The 17,081-nt window shown below is 47.0% G+C and overlaps 1 protein-coding gene across 1 annotated transcript in view; it reads right to left on the minus strand.

Moving 5' to 3' along the window:
- LOXL2 (lysyl oxidase like 2) overlaps positions 1 to 16,271 on the minus strand; it is a 63,816-nt gene extending 47,545 nt beyond the window's left edge. The window contains exons 1-2 of the mRNA XM_029937751.1: positions 15,896 to 16,271; positions 8,872 to 9,047 (exon numbers count right to left, since the gene is read on the minus strand). Coding sequence (XP_029793611.1) covers positions 8,872 to 9,047; positions 15,896 to 16,256 — 537 coding nt within the window. The 5' untranslated portion in view covers positions 16,257 to 16,271. The remainder of the gene's footprint in view (positions 1 to 8,871; positions 9,048 to 15,895) is intronic.
- Between the last annotated feature and the right edge of the window lie 810 nt (positions 16,272 to 17,081).

The following is a 17,081-nucleotide window of genomic DNA, read 5'->3' on the forward strand; positions in this document are numbered from 1 at the left end:
ATTATTTATCTTTGTGTGTGTTTTGCTACCTTCTTGGATTGTGAGTCCCTCAATGGCAGAATTGGGCTTTATTAATTGTTGTATCCCCTAAGGCTCCTGGTGCCAGACATGAAACATAGTGGGCCCTCAAGTATTTTTGGAATGAACCAATAATGCTTTCTAAAAATCCAATTGTAGGAGTTCAACTTAGCTGAACATCAAGATCTCAAGCAAAAAATTTCATAGACTCCCTTTATTCTTTGTTTAATACAAAATAAACAACTAGGCAGTACTTGCTTCTCTTCGTACTTGTGTGACTGATGGACAAGCAGAAGGTCTACATTTCATCCACGCACTCCCTTGTCGTCTGGGCTAGTAACACCCTCCCTTTCCTCTCAAAATCCGATGCTAAGGAAGTTACTGAGCTGAATGAAACGCTGATCTGACCCTCAGCACACGTCCAGATGGGGTAGTGGCTACCACCTGAAAACGGTATGAGGCAAGTTGTAGTAGTAAAGTCTGGCTACACTGTAATGATCTGTAATGATCTCCTTTTGATCAAATCAGGAATTCACATAGTAAGTAGCTACGTAAGAAGTAACATTTTCTCTATCTGGCAACTTCCAGCCAGGTCAGATGGATGAAAGGGAAGACAGAAAGCGTTGCAGTAACTTCTGCTCCTCGGCTTGATGGGATGGACACCGGTTGGGGTGGGTGGTGCGGACAGCTGAGGTCATTCTGAGCCACCAGAGGAAAAACCCTGCAGTCTGTCTGGGCCCTCCTTCTATAAATCAAGAGCCTCACAAGGCTGCTGGAAAATCGAATGCTCTGTGTTTCATTTTCCAACCTGAAAGCACTGGAGTAAGTAACAGAGACTGCTTCTTTGGAGAACAAACGAGCCCTGCTGTCTGCAGGAAGCTGGCAGGACACCTGTTCCAGCAACTCATCCCTCCAACCCAGCAGGGGGGCTGAGGCCGCAGACCAGCCAAGTCCTGGGCGGGACTCCCAGCTGGGGTACCTACTGCTCCTCAGAGTAATCATCACCATGGGAACAAAGTAACGATTTACGAAATTGTGTTTCTCCACTTCTGTACTGTAATCTCCAGGAAGCCAAGGCTGTCCACTTCTTCAATCTCTTTATTTCCAGTGCAGGTGCTCAATTAAAATGTATCAAATGAATGCATGACCAGACATGACATCTTTAACAACAGCTGCCTTCCCAGCAGCCTCCTGGGAATGGAGTCGGAGGATTCCTCGGCACTGACCCCTCCGACATGGTTGAGGTTTCATCTGAACCGTTCCAGTCCATTGCAGAACTGGCCTGGACACTAGCAGCCCTACGCTAGTCACATCAGTGGGCCTCCCCCCCGTACAGAATGATCCCCCAAGCAGGACAAAGGGAATCTTTCTCCTGCCCACTTCCTCCAAATATCATCCCTTCCATATAAAATCTTCCATATTTTCTCCCTTTCCAAACTGCCACAAATTTTCCACCCAATTTCCACTGTTCAAAGTTTGAGTATATGCTGTCCATTCATTTATTTCATCTAAGATCAATTAATTTGCTACTTATTTATTTCATCTAACAGATAAGTGTAATGCTGCCTGTTCACGTATTTCGTGTTGCAAAGGATTGTAACGGTATTTATACTTTTCAAAGAGTTGTGTGAACACCGCCCTGGCTAGGGACCTGGTTTCCAGTTTGTCAGGATGTGCACAATTTCAAATATTGTGCTCTGTTACCCGCATCAATACCCTTTTGCTTTCCAGATGCTATGACCTACTTTTAGTTGGGAAAATAGGTCACCCTGGAATGGCTTCTCCTGTGCTCCTGGTGGTGGCTGGTAAGCCCTGACCACATAGAGACTCAATAAACAGAATCATGGAATGTTAACACCAGACAGGATCTTATACGTACATCCTTTTGCCCAAACTTCCTATGATTATGAGACAAACCCGGGACAACTATATTCGATGGCCCAGCTCAACAATGCAGCAAGATAAGGATTCAGAGGCTATGGGCTTTCAAAAGGGTTCTTTACTCCCTTGCTGGACAGTCTGGCCACCATTTCTCCTCCTGCCACAGAAGGACACCATCCAGCTCTCCTGTGGCCATCAGGGAAGTAGGACTAGATTTAGGCTTGGAGAGATGACCACCTCTGACACTGCACAGAGATGGGAACGGTCCCCCTTTCTTTCCTGAATCACCCAGTGCAACCGGTGCACCCACTCGCTGGTGGAGAGGGAGGGAGGGGAAAAACCTTTGGCTGTAAAGTTCCTGGACCTTCATAGAGGCCCCAGATGCAGCTGAGATAAGGCTGTGGCTGAGAGGAAAACCTTGAAGCATTTTGGCAGCTGTATGTGACTAATAAAAACCTGGACTCCTGGAATTTTAAGAATTCACAACAGCCTCAGCTCCTGTGGTTAAGAGAAGAAAGAGCTTTTTCAGGTTTCATTGCCCTTCTAGAAGGATGTGGGGGCGTGGAGGGTAGGGGTACCAGATTCTCTCAGCCCCGTCCTCTTCATCCCTCTGTTGGTCTCTCTCCAGACCTCCGGGCTGCCTGCTGTCCCAAGGAGAAACTGAGGCTTGGGGGCCACCTGAGGGGTAGGCCACACCTAAATCTGAAAGCTTGGGGTGGGGGGTTCCAATCAGTTCTGGTAACCTAACTGCCTTTGCAAAAGAGCCTTTGAAAAATGGGTAGATATGAAGGTAGTGTGGGTAGGCAAAGAAAAGGAAACAAGCTGTACGTTCCCTGATCTCACAACACACAGCCCCAGCCTTGAGCCCTTGACTTAGGGCTTAGCCCATGACTGTGAGCACATGACTTAGCAATGTGCAAAACAGCCAGTGCAGAGAGCTTTCCTCAGGATGGCATCTGGATTTGTAATCTCTTCTTATCTAATGCTTTTTCCAACTTGTCCACTGCCACAGACAGGAAACAAAGCTTCTCGATTTAAGAGCCTCTGAAATCCTGGTAGGTTTAGTTGGGGCTCTGTTTTCTAGGTTTAATTTTTTTAACTTTTTTTGTTTTTTTATTATTTGGGAGGCAGAGCATGAGCATGGGAGGGGCAGAAAGAGGGGAAGACACAGAATCCGAAGGAGGCTCTAGGCTCTGAGCTGTCAGCACAGAGCCCAACACGGGATTCGAATCCACGAACCGTGAGATCATGACCTGAGCCGAAGTTGGACGCTTAACCAACTGAGCCACCCAGGCACCCCGAGGTTTAAAAAAGATCCATTTGCTTGGAACCAACAGTATGTTACATTTCATGATCTGCTCCTGTTTGCCTCTTTTTGAGAAGGTTTTGGTGACTGGCCTCAGACTCCTTTGCCTTGTGAGAGTGCTGTTTTACAGTGAGGTGTCCAGAGACACCAGGAAGGGTCAGTCACTCTGGATTCCCAGCTGCGGTTCTCAGGCTCTGCAAGACCAGAACTCAAGGGTCCTGACTTCAACTCCAGGGTCTGAAACAGGCCACAGGGCACAATGTGGCAGTACAGTCTATGTCAGCAAACCAAGAACCAAGACTCTGCCTGATGAATTTTCTGGATGCAATGAACCAACGCTGGTGAATCAGTGGCAGGGCTAAGCTACCGCAGCACTTTATAGTCTGCTAAGCACTTTTGCAGAAATCATCTGATTTTTTTTTTCCTCTACAAATATTTACGGCTACCTTGTAAATGATAAGTGCAATGTGGTATCATTTTGATGAAGAAACCATCGCTGCTCTGGATCACAGACTGTCATAGCTGAAAGGGACTGAATTCAAATAGTTCATCCATCTTAATAAAGGGAATGGACTTGCCCAGTGTTCTGGCTGCTGGCCAATAGGTAGCTCAGGGTCCAAACCTGTAAACTCTCTCTGGGTGGGGTCATTCATATAAAGGAGGTAGGCCTCTTCCCTTCTTGAGAAGGGAATTCATGAAGCATTAAAGAGCCCCTGAGGATGCCCCAAGCAGATGGAAGAGTTCATGGGAAACACAGCTCGTTGAGTGAAATTCATCAGCCAGGTCCCTGGGCTTAGTGACTCATATCTCTGGCATCCCAAAGTGGGATGAACTTGGTCTAGACTGATGCTCAGTTTTATTCCACTCTCTGCTTGGGGAATTCCGGTGTGCTCCAGAGAAAGCAAAGCCTGTGAGGGTCATCTCCAATGGTCTGTGATCTCCAGGAGTCAATGAGGATGGACACTGTAGAGCCCAGCCACACCCTTCAAAGCAGAGTGGGAAGAGATGAGGTGGGAAAGGGGGAAAGGTGTCCTCATTGGGTTCATTAGGCCAGTCATTTACTCCTGGGGTCACAAGACACAGACAAAGCATTAACAGACATTTCACTTTGACCACACTCTACTCTTGGCCACGTCTGAATTTATGGACCCCAAACTGGGAAAGTCAAGGGCGGGCCCTAGGTACTCACATTTTGATGTGGAAGAGTGAGGGCAGAGTCTGCTCTTGCTTTCAAGGTCAAGCTTGTGGGGGACCAGAGAAGAGGCAGGGAGAGAGCACATACACCAGCCAGCATCCCTTGTGTGTGCGTGTGTGTGTGTGTGAGACACACACACACACACACACACACACACACACACACATACACACACACCAATGTATACAATGGTGTGCAATGCCAACAGCCAGGTGTGGGCACCCCTAGCACAGGCTGGGTGTATTTTCATAAATGCAGAGCTAACAAGGGATCTTAGAACTTGGCAATCACCTCATCCTGCTTCCTTCCCAGTGTAGGAATCTGGCTGCAACATTCCTGGCAGGAGGTCATCCCGTTCCTGCTGAATGATTCTAGTGAACAGGAGCTTGCTACTAATAGGGTAGCCCCATCCACTGTGGGCGGGGTATGCCTTACATGTTACAGTTTTCATCCTGAGCTGAAATCTACATCCCATCCATTACCTTCTTGTCCATCTTGGTTCTGTGTTAGAAGAAATCAAACATCTTCTCCATGGTAACATTTCAAATATTTAAAGAGAGCCCACATGTCTCCCCTCCTCTCTTTTCTTGACATAGTCTCTTCACTTCCTCATATGATATGGTTTCCAGACTTGCCTACATCCTGCTGGTCCATCCTATGAGTGACCTAGCTAAGAGATGCCCCCAGAAATGAACCCTGCACTCAGTTCTTAACCCAAAACAACAGGGTTTAAGGGAAGAATTCCATCAGCACATCAGTGTACATTTACTTTTTTCTTCTTTTTCTTTTACCAGCCATATCTTCGGCTCAGTATAGCTTTGGCTTATACTGAGCTTTCTGTTGGCCAATCCCCTTCATGGATTTTAAAGATATAATCAATGCTTTTCAGTCATTCTCCCTGTCTTTTACTCTGTGGCAGATTTTTTCCCCATAAATCTTGATATAGGATCTCATGTTCATCCTGAGTATATTACAGTTTGGGGCTTTTATCTCAACTTACTGAGGTTTTCCTGAATCTCATTCAATCAGGCCATATTACAGCAATACCTCCTAATTTTGTGTCCCCTATAACTTTTATCAGTGCACATTTTAATCTCCATGCAAATTTCCTCTGTAGGAGAGGCAGGAGCAGGGCCCCAGAAAATACTGCTAGAACCATCCACTCTGTTCGTGCTGATTAACCCACAGTTCTCCCAGGCACCATTAGTCATCACACTGTGACCCCCCCTAACTGCGTGTCCACCAGCCTACATCTTTTCCTCTCATCCACAAATGTTTAATAGGGGACATTTCTTTAGCCAGGAGGAATGATTCCATGACTTCAGCTACTGACACAGGCTATTACATGAGGTATTTGGAGAAACTTCTCAGCATCCCACAAATATCTCCTCTAGGTGGTCTGGCTCCCTACCCATCAGGCCAGCTGTGACAGTATATATGGACTCCAGCTACAAAGACAGATGGAGTGGCAACTCTCAAAGGTTCTCCTTAGACATCTGGAAATGTGGGCCCTTTCATGACCTATGTTTAGCTGGTATCCAAAGTAAGAGGTTACAGGGGACTGCTCTTCAGTTAAAAGTGTCCTTGGTGTCTGTGGCTGGATAAGAAAGCTCCCAGTCTGGCTCATGGTAACCAGCCTGATTGTACGAGAGCAGGGGGAGGCCTTCTAGGAAGATGAAAAGTGTGGAACACTGTGGAAGTCATCCTGCCCCTCAACCCAGTCATCCCCCAAGGCAGTCCTCTCTAGGTTACAGTAAACTTATTTAGGGGCTATATTCCTTGCTTCAAAATGATCCTCTAGTTTTTTAAAGGCATGCATCTTGTCTTCTCAGGCTATAAGGCCAGGAGGACAAGGGCCATGTGTTCTTTCCCTAATGGTATCGTAGACCATGCTGTGTATGGACCAGGCACCCAAGAATGTCCAGAATAAAGGTTGGTACTAAGCTTTTGTGATAGACTCTTAGCTCTTCCAGAATAAAAAATTACTTCCTAATACGTTTTGGGGGCACTTCTCTGCCTATTCTACCCAGTCAAGTTTCTGCTTTTTCTGTGAGCCAGTTTCAACAGACACTTCTCTGTTGAAGTGCCATTCACAGAGATCTTTTCCAGATTCATTTTTTTCTAATGGTAGATGAGTCTTTTCATTCCCCAACCCAAAACCTTCTGACATTTTGGCTCACTTTCTTTTTATTCAAGCCATCAATGACTTTCTTATGCCCAGAAGTTTGGATCTTCATTTGGCAATTCAAGTGTATTATCCTGAGGTTCTAGGCTAAACAGAAGCCCATTAAAGATGTTATAGGGGCACCTGGGTGGCTCAGTCAGTGAAGCATCCAACTTAGGCTCAGGTCATGATCTCACAACTCATTTTGAGCCCCGCATCGGGCTCTGTGCTGACAACTTAGAGCCTGGAGCCTGCTTCAGATTCTGCATCTCTATTTCTCTCTCTCCCCCTTCCCCACTCATGCCCTGTCTTTCTCTGTCTCTCAAACACAAATAAATGTTAACAAAATAAAAAATAAAATAAAGATGTTATAAATAAGCTCATATTTCTATTAAGCATCTATTATGATGCTATGAAGGAATGGTTTGCTTCTATGTACTTCTTATCACTGTTTAATTTGATATTTTATCCTGGGAGATTCTTCATTTTGGGGGATCACAATCTTTGGTATGCATTCCTAGGAAGAAGAAAATTGGGGGGTTGGAGACACTGTTCCCATCAGGTTCCCGGCACTATTTCTACTGAATACAACAGTGAATTAGCTATACCTCTTACCCCCCAGAATACATTAGAAAGATGAGGTGGGTATAAGTGGGTGTTAATTATTCTGTATGAGGTTATAAGGAGCGGAGAGGGAAGTGAAACACAAGGCTGGACAAGCCCACCCTCCAAATCATAGACTTTACGGTAAAGTGAAGTTGTTATCAGTAACTAGAACACTGAAGCACATCTACTCCTCAACAATCACTTCTACTTCTCCCCCAGATAAAACAGCAGCATGTGAAGAGGGTCAGCTAGAAGTGGTCTGATCCTACCAGCTGAGAGAAAGCTGGAAATCCTCTTGCAGTTCCCAGCCTACTCAGTGTGCTCTAGGAACAGATGAGAAAAGAGCAAGATGGTATGACTCATGAGAGGAAAATGTAAAGACCACAGTCTGGGTAGAACTTCCTCCAGAGCCCAAATAGGGCAATTTCAAGTTGCCTTTCTTCAGCGCTGGTCCTGGGGTCAGCTGGAGGCTAAAAAGCACAGTGAAGGATCCTTGGCCTGGGTTCATGTTGGATCCCATAGTTCCCTGTGGGTGACATCCATCATGTCCCTGAGCCTCACTCCTCCTGCCCTAAGCCCCACACACCTTGTATACAAGGACAGTGCCATAAACGTTTATTGATTTTGGTGTTTGGGGAACTTGTTGAAAAGCTAACTCTGAAATTTAGCCATAAGTTTAGAAGGGTCACAAGCCCTTTGCCCTTTCCAAATGCTGGGTCAGGCTGGTAACAACAGAATCATCTGAAAGAGCTTTAAAAAATGAGTCTCCTCCCCTATTGGGAGATTCTGATTCAGAAGGTCTGGGGTGAGGCCCCAGTAGCTGTATTTTAAGAGTGATTATGACCACCAGCTAGATTTGGAAACAATGGTCCTTGGTAGCTAGCCTCCAGGATGGCCCCCGATAGTCTCCACCTTCTGCAGTCACACCCTTGGGTAATCTTCTCCCAGACTGTGTACATATAGCAGAAATAATCCCAAGATTAGGTTATGAAAGGCTGTGGCCTCAATGTTTTGCTCCCTTTCTCTCTATCCCTTTTGAATCAGTCACTCACTCTGGAGAAGGGCAACTGCCCATCTTAGGCCTATAGAGAGGTTGTGTGCAGAGGATCAGAGGGCTCCGGCTGATAGCCAGAAAGAACTAAAGCTGGTCAACAGCTCTCTGAGTCAGCTTGGGAGAGGTCACTCCAGCCCCTGATGACCTCATGAGAGAATTTGGATCAGAGTCAAGCAGCTAAGCTGCTCCTGGAATACCGACCCTCAGAAACGAAGTGAGCTAATGAAGTCTGTTATTTGAAGCTGCAACATTTGGGGGGTAATTTGTTACACAGCAATTGGTACCTAGTACATTTTCCCCAGCCTAAAGGGCAACTCCTGGGCAGAGCACAGAGCTTTCATGCCTGCTCTTTGTAGCTTCATTTCACACTACTGTTGGGCAGTATTGACCTACTTACCCTCTGTTCACGGCTCAGCACCTCTGTGCCTTTACCCAAGCCATTCTTTGTGTCTGGAATGCCCTTTCCCCATTGATGGTATCCCCTTCCCCAGAAGCCCCTTCCCTCAACTGCCCTGCACCAAACCATGTTGGTTTGGGTCCCCTCTTTTGTGCTCACACACTTTTCTTGGAATCAATAGGCAAGAAGGGAGTTTCATGGAAGAAGGAAAGTATTCACGTGAGGGAGTCATCAAGAGCATGAGACTTGCCTCTATGTGGTTGACCAACGAATTGGCAAACTTGAAGCCAGGAATCCTTTTGTCACTGCACACCACACCCACGTCTTCTGTGTGCTTGCAGTCGGTGACACCCCAGCCATTGGAGGAGCAGGCTGCGAGGGTGGCCTCTCTGCCGGTGCAGTAGATATTATCCAACCAGATGGGCCCTGAAGGAAGCAGAGGAGAGAGAGACCAAGCACTGTGTCAAAGTAGGTTTGAGTCTTTGGAGGCACCGACGCCATACATAGGAAGAGAATTTTTCCCTAGTTTTGGCAGTTATTGTGGTCATCCATCAGTTTTTAGTATGTTTAATATATTGGGTATAGTTCTAGACCATCTGGATTCCCTTTCCAGAGTAGGCAGCTGATGTGATTTGGGGATGTGGTAGACTGAATGTGATATGGACAGAAACCAGGTTTGAGACCAGAAGTCACGTGGTATTGTAGAAAGAGCAGAGATGTTGGATACTAACCTAGGTTTAATGCTGGCAGAGCCACTTAGCTCTATGACCTTGGTCAAAGCCCCTCTTTCTCATCAGACACTTCAACTGCAGGGCTGTGTATACAGAATAGAGATAATACATGGCACATGCCTAGTTTATCATTGGCTCATAGGTACTCAAGCATGGTAACAATGATGATGATGGTGATTTTAGTTATACTGACTATGGTCCAAGCCAGACTCACCTTCCACCTTCCATCTGCAGCAGAGGCTGAATTCTGACCCCTTAGGGAAAACGTAAGCTATCCAGCAACTGAGGGTTTGGAGTTTTTCTGGCATTTTCATACATATCACCTCCCTGACTCTTGGGTACCTCAAGGCATTGTTATTCCGACTTCGATACATAGAGCTCTCGCTCAGAGAGGGTGGCTCGCTCTGCATGGCCACTCTCTCAACCCAGAACCTGGTCCACTGAGTGCTCTTCTCACTTCCTGATGTTTCCTAGTCAATGAAACCAAGACAGCCCCATTAGACTAACCCACAGAGCCGCCACCTCCTCATGTTCCAGGAGTCAAGTGAAGGCAGGGCTGGGCTGCAGTCAAACAATCCACCTGGGGGGCCCTGTGGAATTCTGCTCTCCTCCGTGTCTCTACCTGATTTGCACTAAGTAGAGAATTCAGCATGCAAAGTACTAGAGGGTTTGTCACAATGAGGCAACACCTCATACCCATTGGAATGGCTACTACCAAAAGGACAGAAAATAACAAGTGTTGGCAAAGTGGTGGAGAAGCTGGAACCCTTGTGCCCTAGTGGTTGCAAAAAATGTAAAATGATACAGCCACTATGGAAAACAGTATGGTGGTTCCTCAAGAAGCTACAAATGGGAGGCACAGGCTTCCAGTTATAGAATTAGTAAGTCATGGAGATGAAAGGCACAGTAGGGAATATAGTCAATGGTATTGTAATAGCACAATAAGGTGACAGGTGGTAGTAGCTACAGTCTTGGTGAGCACAGTATAAAGTAGACACTTTTCTAATCCCTATGTTATACGCCCAAAACTAATGGAACATTGTGTGTCAACCATACTTCAATAAATAAATAAATATTTAAAAAATAAACATGGGATTACCACATGATCCAGCAATCCCCACTTCTGGATATACACCTGAAAGAGCTGAAAGCAGGGTGTCAAAGAGATATTTGCACACCCATGTGCAATATAACATTGTTCACAATAGTCAAAGGCTGGGAGACACTCAAGTGTCCATTGACAAATTGTGGTCTATACATATACTGGACTATTATTCAGCATTAAAAAGGAAGGAAATCCTAACATAGGCTGCAACATGGATGGACCTTCAGGACATTATGTTAAGTGAAATAAGCCAGTCACAAAATGACAGAAACAAGATGATTCCACTTAGATGATATACTTGGAGGAGTCAAGTTCATAAAGACAGACAGTAGAATGGAGGTTGCCAGGTGCTGGGACAGGGAAGCATGAGGAGCAGTAGTTGAATGGGGACTGCGTTTTAGTTCTACAAGATAAAAAGTGTTCAAGAGGTTGGTTGTACGACAATATGAAAGGTACTAACACTACTAAATTATACTGAAAAGTGGTGAAGATGGCATGTATATTTTATCACAATTAAAAAAAATTTTTTAAGTGCTAAAGGGTTTTCAAATAGTGATTTTCCTAAGAACTACTACAAAATAAAAGGAAATAAAATGAAACGCCTCCTTTTCCTCATGGCTTCAGGCACGGCTCTATAGTATAATGGAACCAGATAACCTGGGCTCAATCTCTGTGCCTTGGGCTTGGGCACCACATAACTGGCCAGCTGCTTAACCAAATCTGTTTCCCATTTCTAAAGTGAAAACAAGAATCCCCAACAAACAGGTCACCATGGAGATTTGATGAGATAATGTATGTGCCCAGTATGTGTCCAGCCCCCCTTCCCTTCCTCCTTCCAGTTAATCAGTAAATCCTTTCCATGTTGAAAGAAAAACACAGATAAAAACACTCCCAATATAGAGACAAGAACACTGAGGAGAATCTGAGGTTCTTCAAGGTCATAGAGGACACGGGGCCAGTCCCTGACTCCGGGGGGCCTTCTGAAACACGCTCGCTGTGATGAATGGCTGGTCCAGGCTTGAACCAGAGTGCCTCAGACGCATTGTGGGAAACAACAAGCTTATTGGAAACATCTGGCCTGAGGTTTTCCAACTGGTTTCTCAACTTGGCCTCACTTCCCAGCCATCAAACTCCACAGAAACACATGCTCCCTAATCAGTTGCTGCTTCAGCAACAGACCAATGTTTGTCTTGCTAAGAACTAGCAACGGAAAAGACCCTCCGTGTTTGAAGTGGGGCCTCTTCTTTGGAAATTCGGTGGCAAAGCTGCTGAAGGGACAGAGACAGTGAATGAAAAGGAGCAGGGCCCTTAACCCATCTGTAACAAGAGAAACCACCCCAGCTAAGGGGATGGGAAGCAGGACAGCATGCAGCCAAAGCAACTACCTGGAGTTGCAGAACAGACACTCCAGGACCTGCTTTACTTTTTGATAAGGAACATTTGAAATTAGCTCTCTGGGGTGCTAAGGGAACTAGCTTCCCCCAAAGAGCTGATCCCAGGAGCGGCTTTCCTCTTTTCTTCTCATTTTGAAGAGAGAGAGAGAGAGAGAGAGAGAGAGAGAGCGCTAGCGCGAGCGTGAGGGCAAAACAGGGGACAGCAGCTAGCCCGATGCCAGGCTCAAACTCACAAACTGTGAGATCATGACCTGAGCTAAAGTCAGACACTCAACTGAGCCACCCGGGTGCCTCCAAAGAGCTGCTTTCTTGAGTAGCTTTAGCTCACTGTCAATAATCCTGCCCTTCACATGTTCTCATCGGTTGTTTCTTCATAGATGGTAGTATAAATTTCCTCATAGCCTGAGACAGCATCACCAGGCACCATATACTAATTTGGCCTGATTCGAGGACAGTATTTTTTCTGATCCCAAAGCAGCAGGCCTTGGTTCTGCTTACTGGGATGCAGGGTGGTTCTGGGCACAGTTCAGAAGATGCCATCTCAGGGCTGATAGGAAACGGGCGTGTGGATCACAGATGAGGCTCTGACTTTGGACACAAAGAGCCAGCTGATCAGTAGCAAAACTTCCTTCTACTGTGTCCATTCATTCACTCTAAGACATGTTTCTCCTAACAAAAGGAGAGAAGATGTATAAACCCATTAACAGGCCATTTGGAAGACAGAGATCCCAAGTGAAACTCTTTCTGAACACCAGAGGATTCCCTGCTGCTGTCAGGGCAACTGTTCATCTGCTGGCTTTGTCACTCTGATCTGAACAATGAGGTGGGGACGGGGACAGCAGAAGGAGCCCATCTAATCCCAGGTCTGAAGACGTGCAAAGGTTACTGTGACACCCATCCAGAGTGTATCCAGCTGTTCCCTCTAGAACCCTCTGAAAGGGTCCATGAGCTCCCTGGGCTCAAAGACACTTTAGGGAAAAAGGCCCGTTGACAGTCCAGGCTGGAAAACCTGGGCAGGGCTGGATGCTGTCTTGGGGCTCCTTACTACTGTCTGCACACCAGGAGCAGGTGAGAGTGAGCGCTGCCAGAGGGACGGCCTCGTAAGGGTTTCCAGTTCATGCACCGAGCCAATTTGCAAGGTTAAACTCCTTCCGTGGAAGCACACCCTGCACACTGGTCACATGCTCTGGTCTCTATGCCAATGACCACTTGTCAACTGTTTTCAGTATTCTCTAAATCAAAATGAATCTGTCAGCTAATATGTACTGAGTGCCCACCACATCCCTAGTGCTAAGAATCCGAAATGGATGCTGAAGATATCTAAATACCTTTATATTTAAAAGGTCTCTCATGTTGTAAAAAAAAAAAAAGTGCCACTTTACACACACATAAGCCCCAAGACCGGGAGACATGACAGATTACAACTTTTTTAAACATTTGTTTCTCCCTCCCTCCCTCTCTCTCTCTGTCTCTCTCTCCCTCTCTCTCTCTCTCTCTTTTTGAAAAATACGGGGTGCCTGGGTGGCTCAGTTGTTTGGGCGGCCAACTTGAGCACAGGTCATGACCTCACAGTTCATGGGTTCGAGTTCTGCATCAGACTCATGCTAACAGCTCAGAGCCTGGGGCCTGCTTCTGATTCTGTTTCCCGCCCCTCTCTCTCTGACTGTCCTCTGCTCACACGCTGTGTGTCTCTCTCTCAAAAATAAATAAACATTAAAAAAAAACTCTGTAGTCCAGCCATCCAGGCATGGACTATGGTTATTTTTAAAAAATGTTTATTTATTTATTTTGAGAGAGAAGAGCACACGTGCATGAGCAGGGGAGGAGCAGAGAGAGAGGGGAGAAAGAAAATCTCAAGCAGGCTCAGATCTCTTTCAGCATAGAGCCTGATGTGGAGCTCAGTTGCACAAACGAGGAGATCATGACCTGAGTAGAAATCAAGAGTCAGATGCTTAACTGACTGAGCTACCCAGGCGCCCCTGTTTCTCCCTTTCTTTTTGATACTTCTCCTTTCCTGAGCCCTGCTGGTTTCAATTTCCACACAGAGGACCCTTCCAGGACTCTGTGACCTCTTGTTACTACAGCTTCTCTCCCTAGTGCCTTTCCTCCACCCTGCCTTGGCCACTCTCCCATGGTCGAAGCTTAGACCCTGTCATTACCAACAATGGCACCCCTCCCCAATGCCCATTTCAGCCCTTCTGCTGAAGCAGAAGCAGCTCCTTCCGCATCCCTATCCATCCTCAAAGATGTCTCTAGCACATCCCTCTCATGTTGCAGTCTCTACCATGACCCGTGACCCCGGGGGCCTTCCACACAAATCCCCCATGCAGTACCATCCTATTCACACAGCCTGCATTCCAGGCACCATGGTTTCAATATTGCTCCTTCACGTATTCCCTCTGCTCTCTTTAACACTTTTCCTTTTGTCCCCTTTGGATGGCAAAGTCTGAGCCAGGTTATCCCACCTCCCTGGCCACGCCATGCCCACTTCTGGCCAGGTGAACTGGGGATGAGGAAAAAAAACCACAGTCATCTAATCTGATGACAAGGTAAACCTTAAGACTGGGTAGAAATAAAATAAAGTTGTCATTGAAAAAAAAACCCACATCCATTGGAAAGTATTTGTTATAAAATACCTAGGCTTGAGAGCTTGGGATTGAAAACACAAATGTGATGTTACCCCTGGATTACTCGGTCAGCAGAATACATGGAGAGGTACAAGTACAGAGACATGTCCAGAGATTTGAATAGGAGACAGCATTTGCCAACTCATCTTTGCTACTTTAAATTTTTTGTTTTTAATGTTTATTTATTTTTGAGAGAGAGAGAGAGAGAGAGAGAGAGAGAGAGAGACAGAGCATGAGCAAGTGAGGGGCAGAGAGAGAGAGAGAGAGAGAGAGAGAGAGAGAGAGAGACATAGAATCTGAAGCAGGCTCCAGGCTCTGAGCTGTCAGCACAGGGCCCAACGCTGGACTTGAACTCACAAACCATGAGATCATGACCTAAGCCGAAGTCAGAAGCTTAACTGACTGAGTCACTCAGGTGCCCCACATCTTTGCTACTTTAATCTCATCACTGCTAGGGAACCTAGTCAGTTTCAGAGAACAATTTACTCGAAGTGTGGTCTCTTGGTCTGGTTATTCCCAAGGAACATAACTGAATGGAGGTGAGATACATAGAAGATGGGTTTCCTTTCTCCTATCGTTGCTAGAATAACAGAAAGCAAGGGTTGAAAGGAACCATAATAATGATCTATTTCAATGACTACCAAACCTGGATATATATACAATCACTTGGGAGGCTTCCAAAGTCAGAGTCCTAGACTCTAGCCCAGACCTTAGCCAAGAATATTATGGGTTAGCTCCTCCCTCCATGGACAGAGCTCAGGATTCTGGACTCCATCACCTGCTGTCCCTCAAAGCTTTTACTAAAACATTTTTTCCCCTAAAATATTTTGATTTGAACTTGACAAGGGAAGAAAGAGTAGGCCAACCAAAGTGGAAAACCCAAAGCAACTCTGTTCCCATCATGGACACGCCCACAACAGCATATTAGTGTTAACAACGAGAATGCTATGTGAGCAGCGTGGTGGGGAGAGGCAGGGAACAGGAGCCTGTAGGCGGCCTTTGTGAGAAAGCGCAAAAGGCACCCCTTCAAGGGGGCACTTGGGAGAAAGACATCACCTTCCCTGGCTGATGCGGCCCCCAGCAGGGCCCAGGGAGCCATGAGTACAGCCTGATGTCAGCCCTTATCTAGGGTCACCAAGTGGTCTGCTTTGGCCACGAGGAGGCCTTTCTTGGATGCCGGGCTTCCTGCGCTAAAACCAGGAAAGTCCAAAGCAGGTCGGCTGGTCACTGTGCCCCTTCCAACACCCGTCTGCTCCCAGCTTCCTGCACAGACATAGGAGACTTTCCAGCGGAAGTATTACCAGGAATTCACACTTGATAGCAATTGCAGCCTCCTGCACCAGGTTATCGGTGCGGGGGGCTGTTCCCAGGGTTTCCAGGGACACTAGCACTCAGTTCCAAAGCACAGAGCGTTTACCTTCCCCTTTGCCGTAAGAGGAACTGGCAGTCCAGGACTTGGCCTCCGCATACCCCAACTCCCGGCAGACGACGTGGGCCGCGTGGATGGAGAAGTCGTCGTCACACACGGTGCCCCACTGGCCGTTGTAGTACACCTCCACCCGCCCCTCGCTGTGCTTCCTTTTCTGGCCCGCCAGGCGGAGCTGGATCTTGACGACATCCGAGGGCACCCGAGGCCGGTGGTACTCGGGGGCCGGTTGCTGGAAGTACTCAGGGTAGTGGGGCCAGCCCTCGTACTGTGCCAGGCTCAGGGACAGGAGCAGCGAGAGCACGGTCAGACAGCCGCCAAGGCGCCAAACTCCACGCCTCTCCATCCCCATCCTCTGGCTAGAAGACCTGGCAGAGGGGGCGCTGGGCGGTGAACGGCGGCAGGCAGGGGCGTCCTGGAAGACAGGGAGGGATGCGGGTTATAGAGATCTGTGGAACGTCCGGCAAGTTCATTCTGGACCCTGACCCCCGTTTTCTCCCACCTTACACTTCGGCTGGCAGGTCTGTGAATTCCTACCTGTTCTGCCCATCCACTTTCCGTATCTCTGAAATGTTTTGTTTTGTTTTGTTTTTCAGTAGGGTTCCTGGCAGGAACCAGAGTGCATTCAAACTAAATTTGAGCAGTTTTAAAAAAGACCATTTCAAAGATGAGCTCTGAGCAGAGCTCAGGGGAACAGACAACAGATAACCTAATACTCTGGGCTTGTAACAGAGGAAAGACACTTCCCACTCCAGCTTGAGGGGCTGGGGAGGAAGTGGTGACAGGACTGGAGAGAATGGCCAAGCTGAGAGGGTTGCCTGTTTGGAGCTGTGGCTTCAGTGAAGGGTTATAGAGCCAAACGACAGCCACAGGACCAGGAGGAATAAATATCTGCCCTCATTCTCTTCTGGTCTTCGGCTCTCTTTCCGGTGTCTCCTATTGGACAAGCCCACCCTGCAGCCCAAAGCTGAGCCCAGAGGTGCAGTGTGCATGGGGTTGGCCTCCTGGGGCTAAGGGGATGGTGGGGAGAGAGGCAGCAGTGGACAGGGTGACCAGAGGGTATCCAGCACTTTTATAACATTATAATTGTTTTTTACTATTTTATTTATTTTTGAGAGAGAGAGAGAGACACCTTGAGCAGGGGAGGGTCAGAGAGAGAGGTAGACACAGAATCTGA

Source organism: Suricata suricatta, chromosome 1, assembly GCF_006229205.1.
Source record: "Suricata suricatta isolate VVHF042 chromosome 1, meerkat_22Aug2017_6uvM2_HiC, whole genome shotgun sequence".
Lineage (NCBI taxonomy): Eukaryota > Metazoa > Chordata > Mammalia > Carnivora > Herpestidae > Suricata > Suricata suricatta.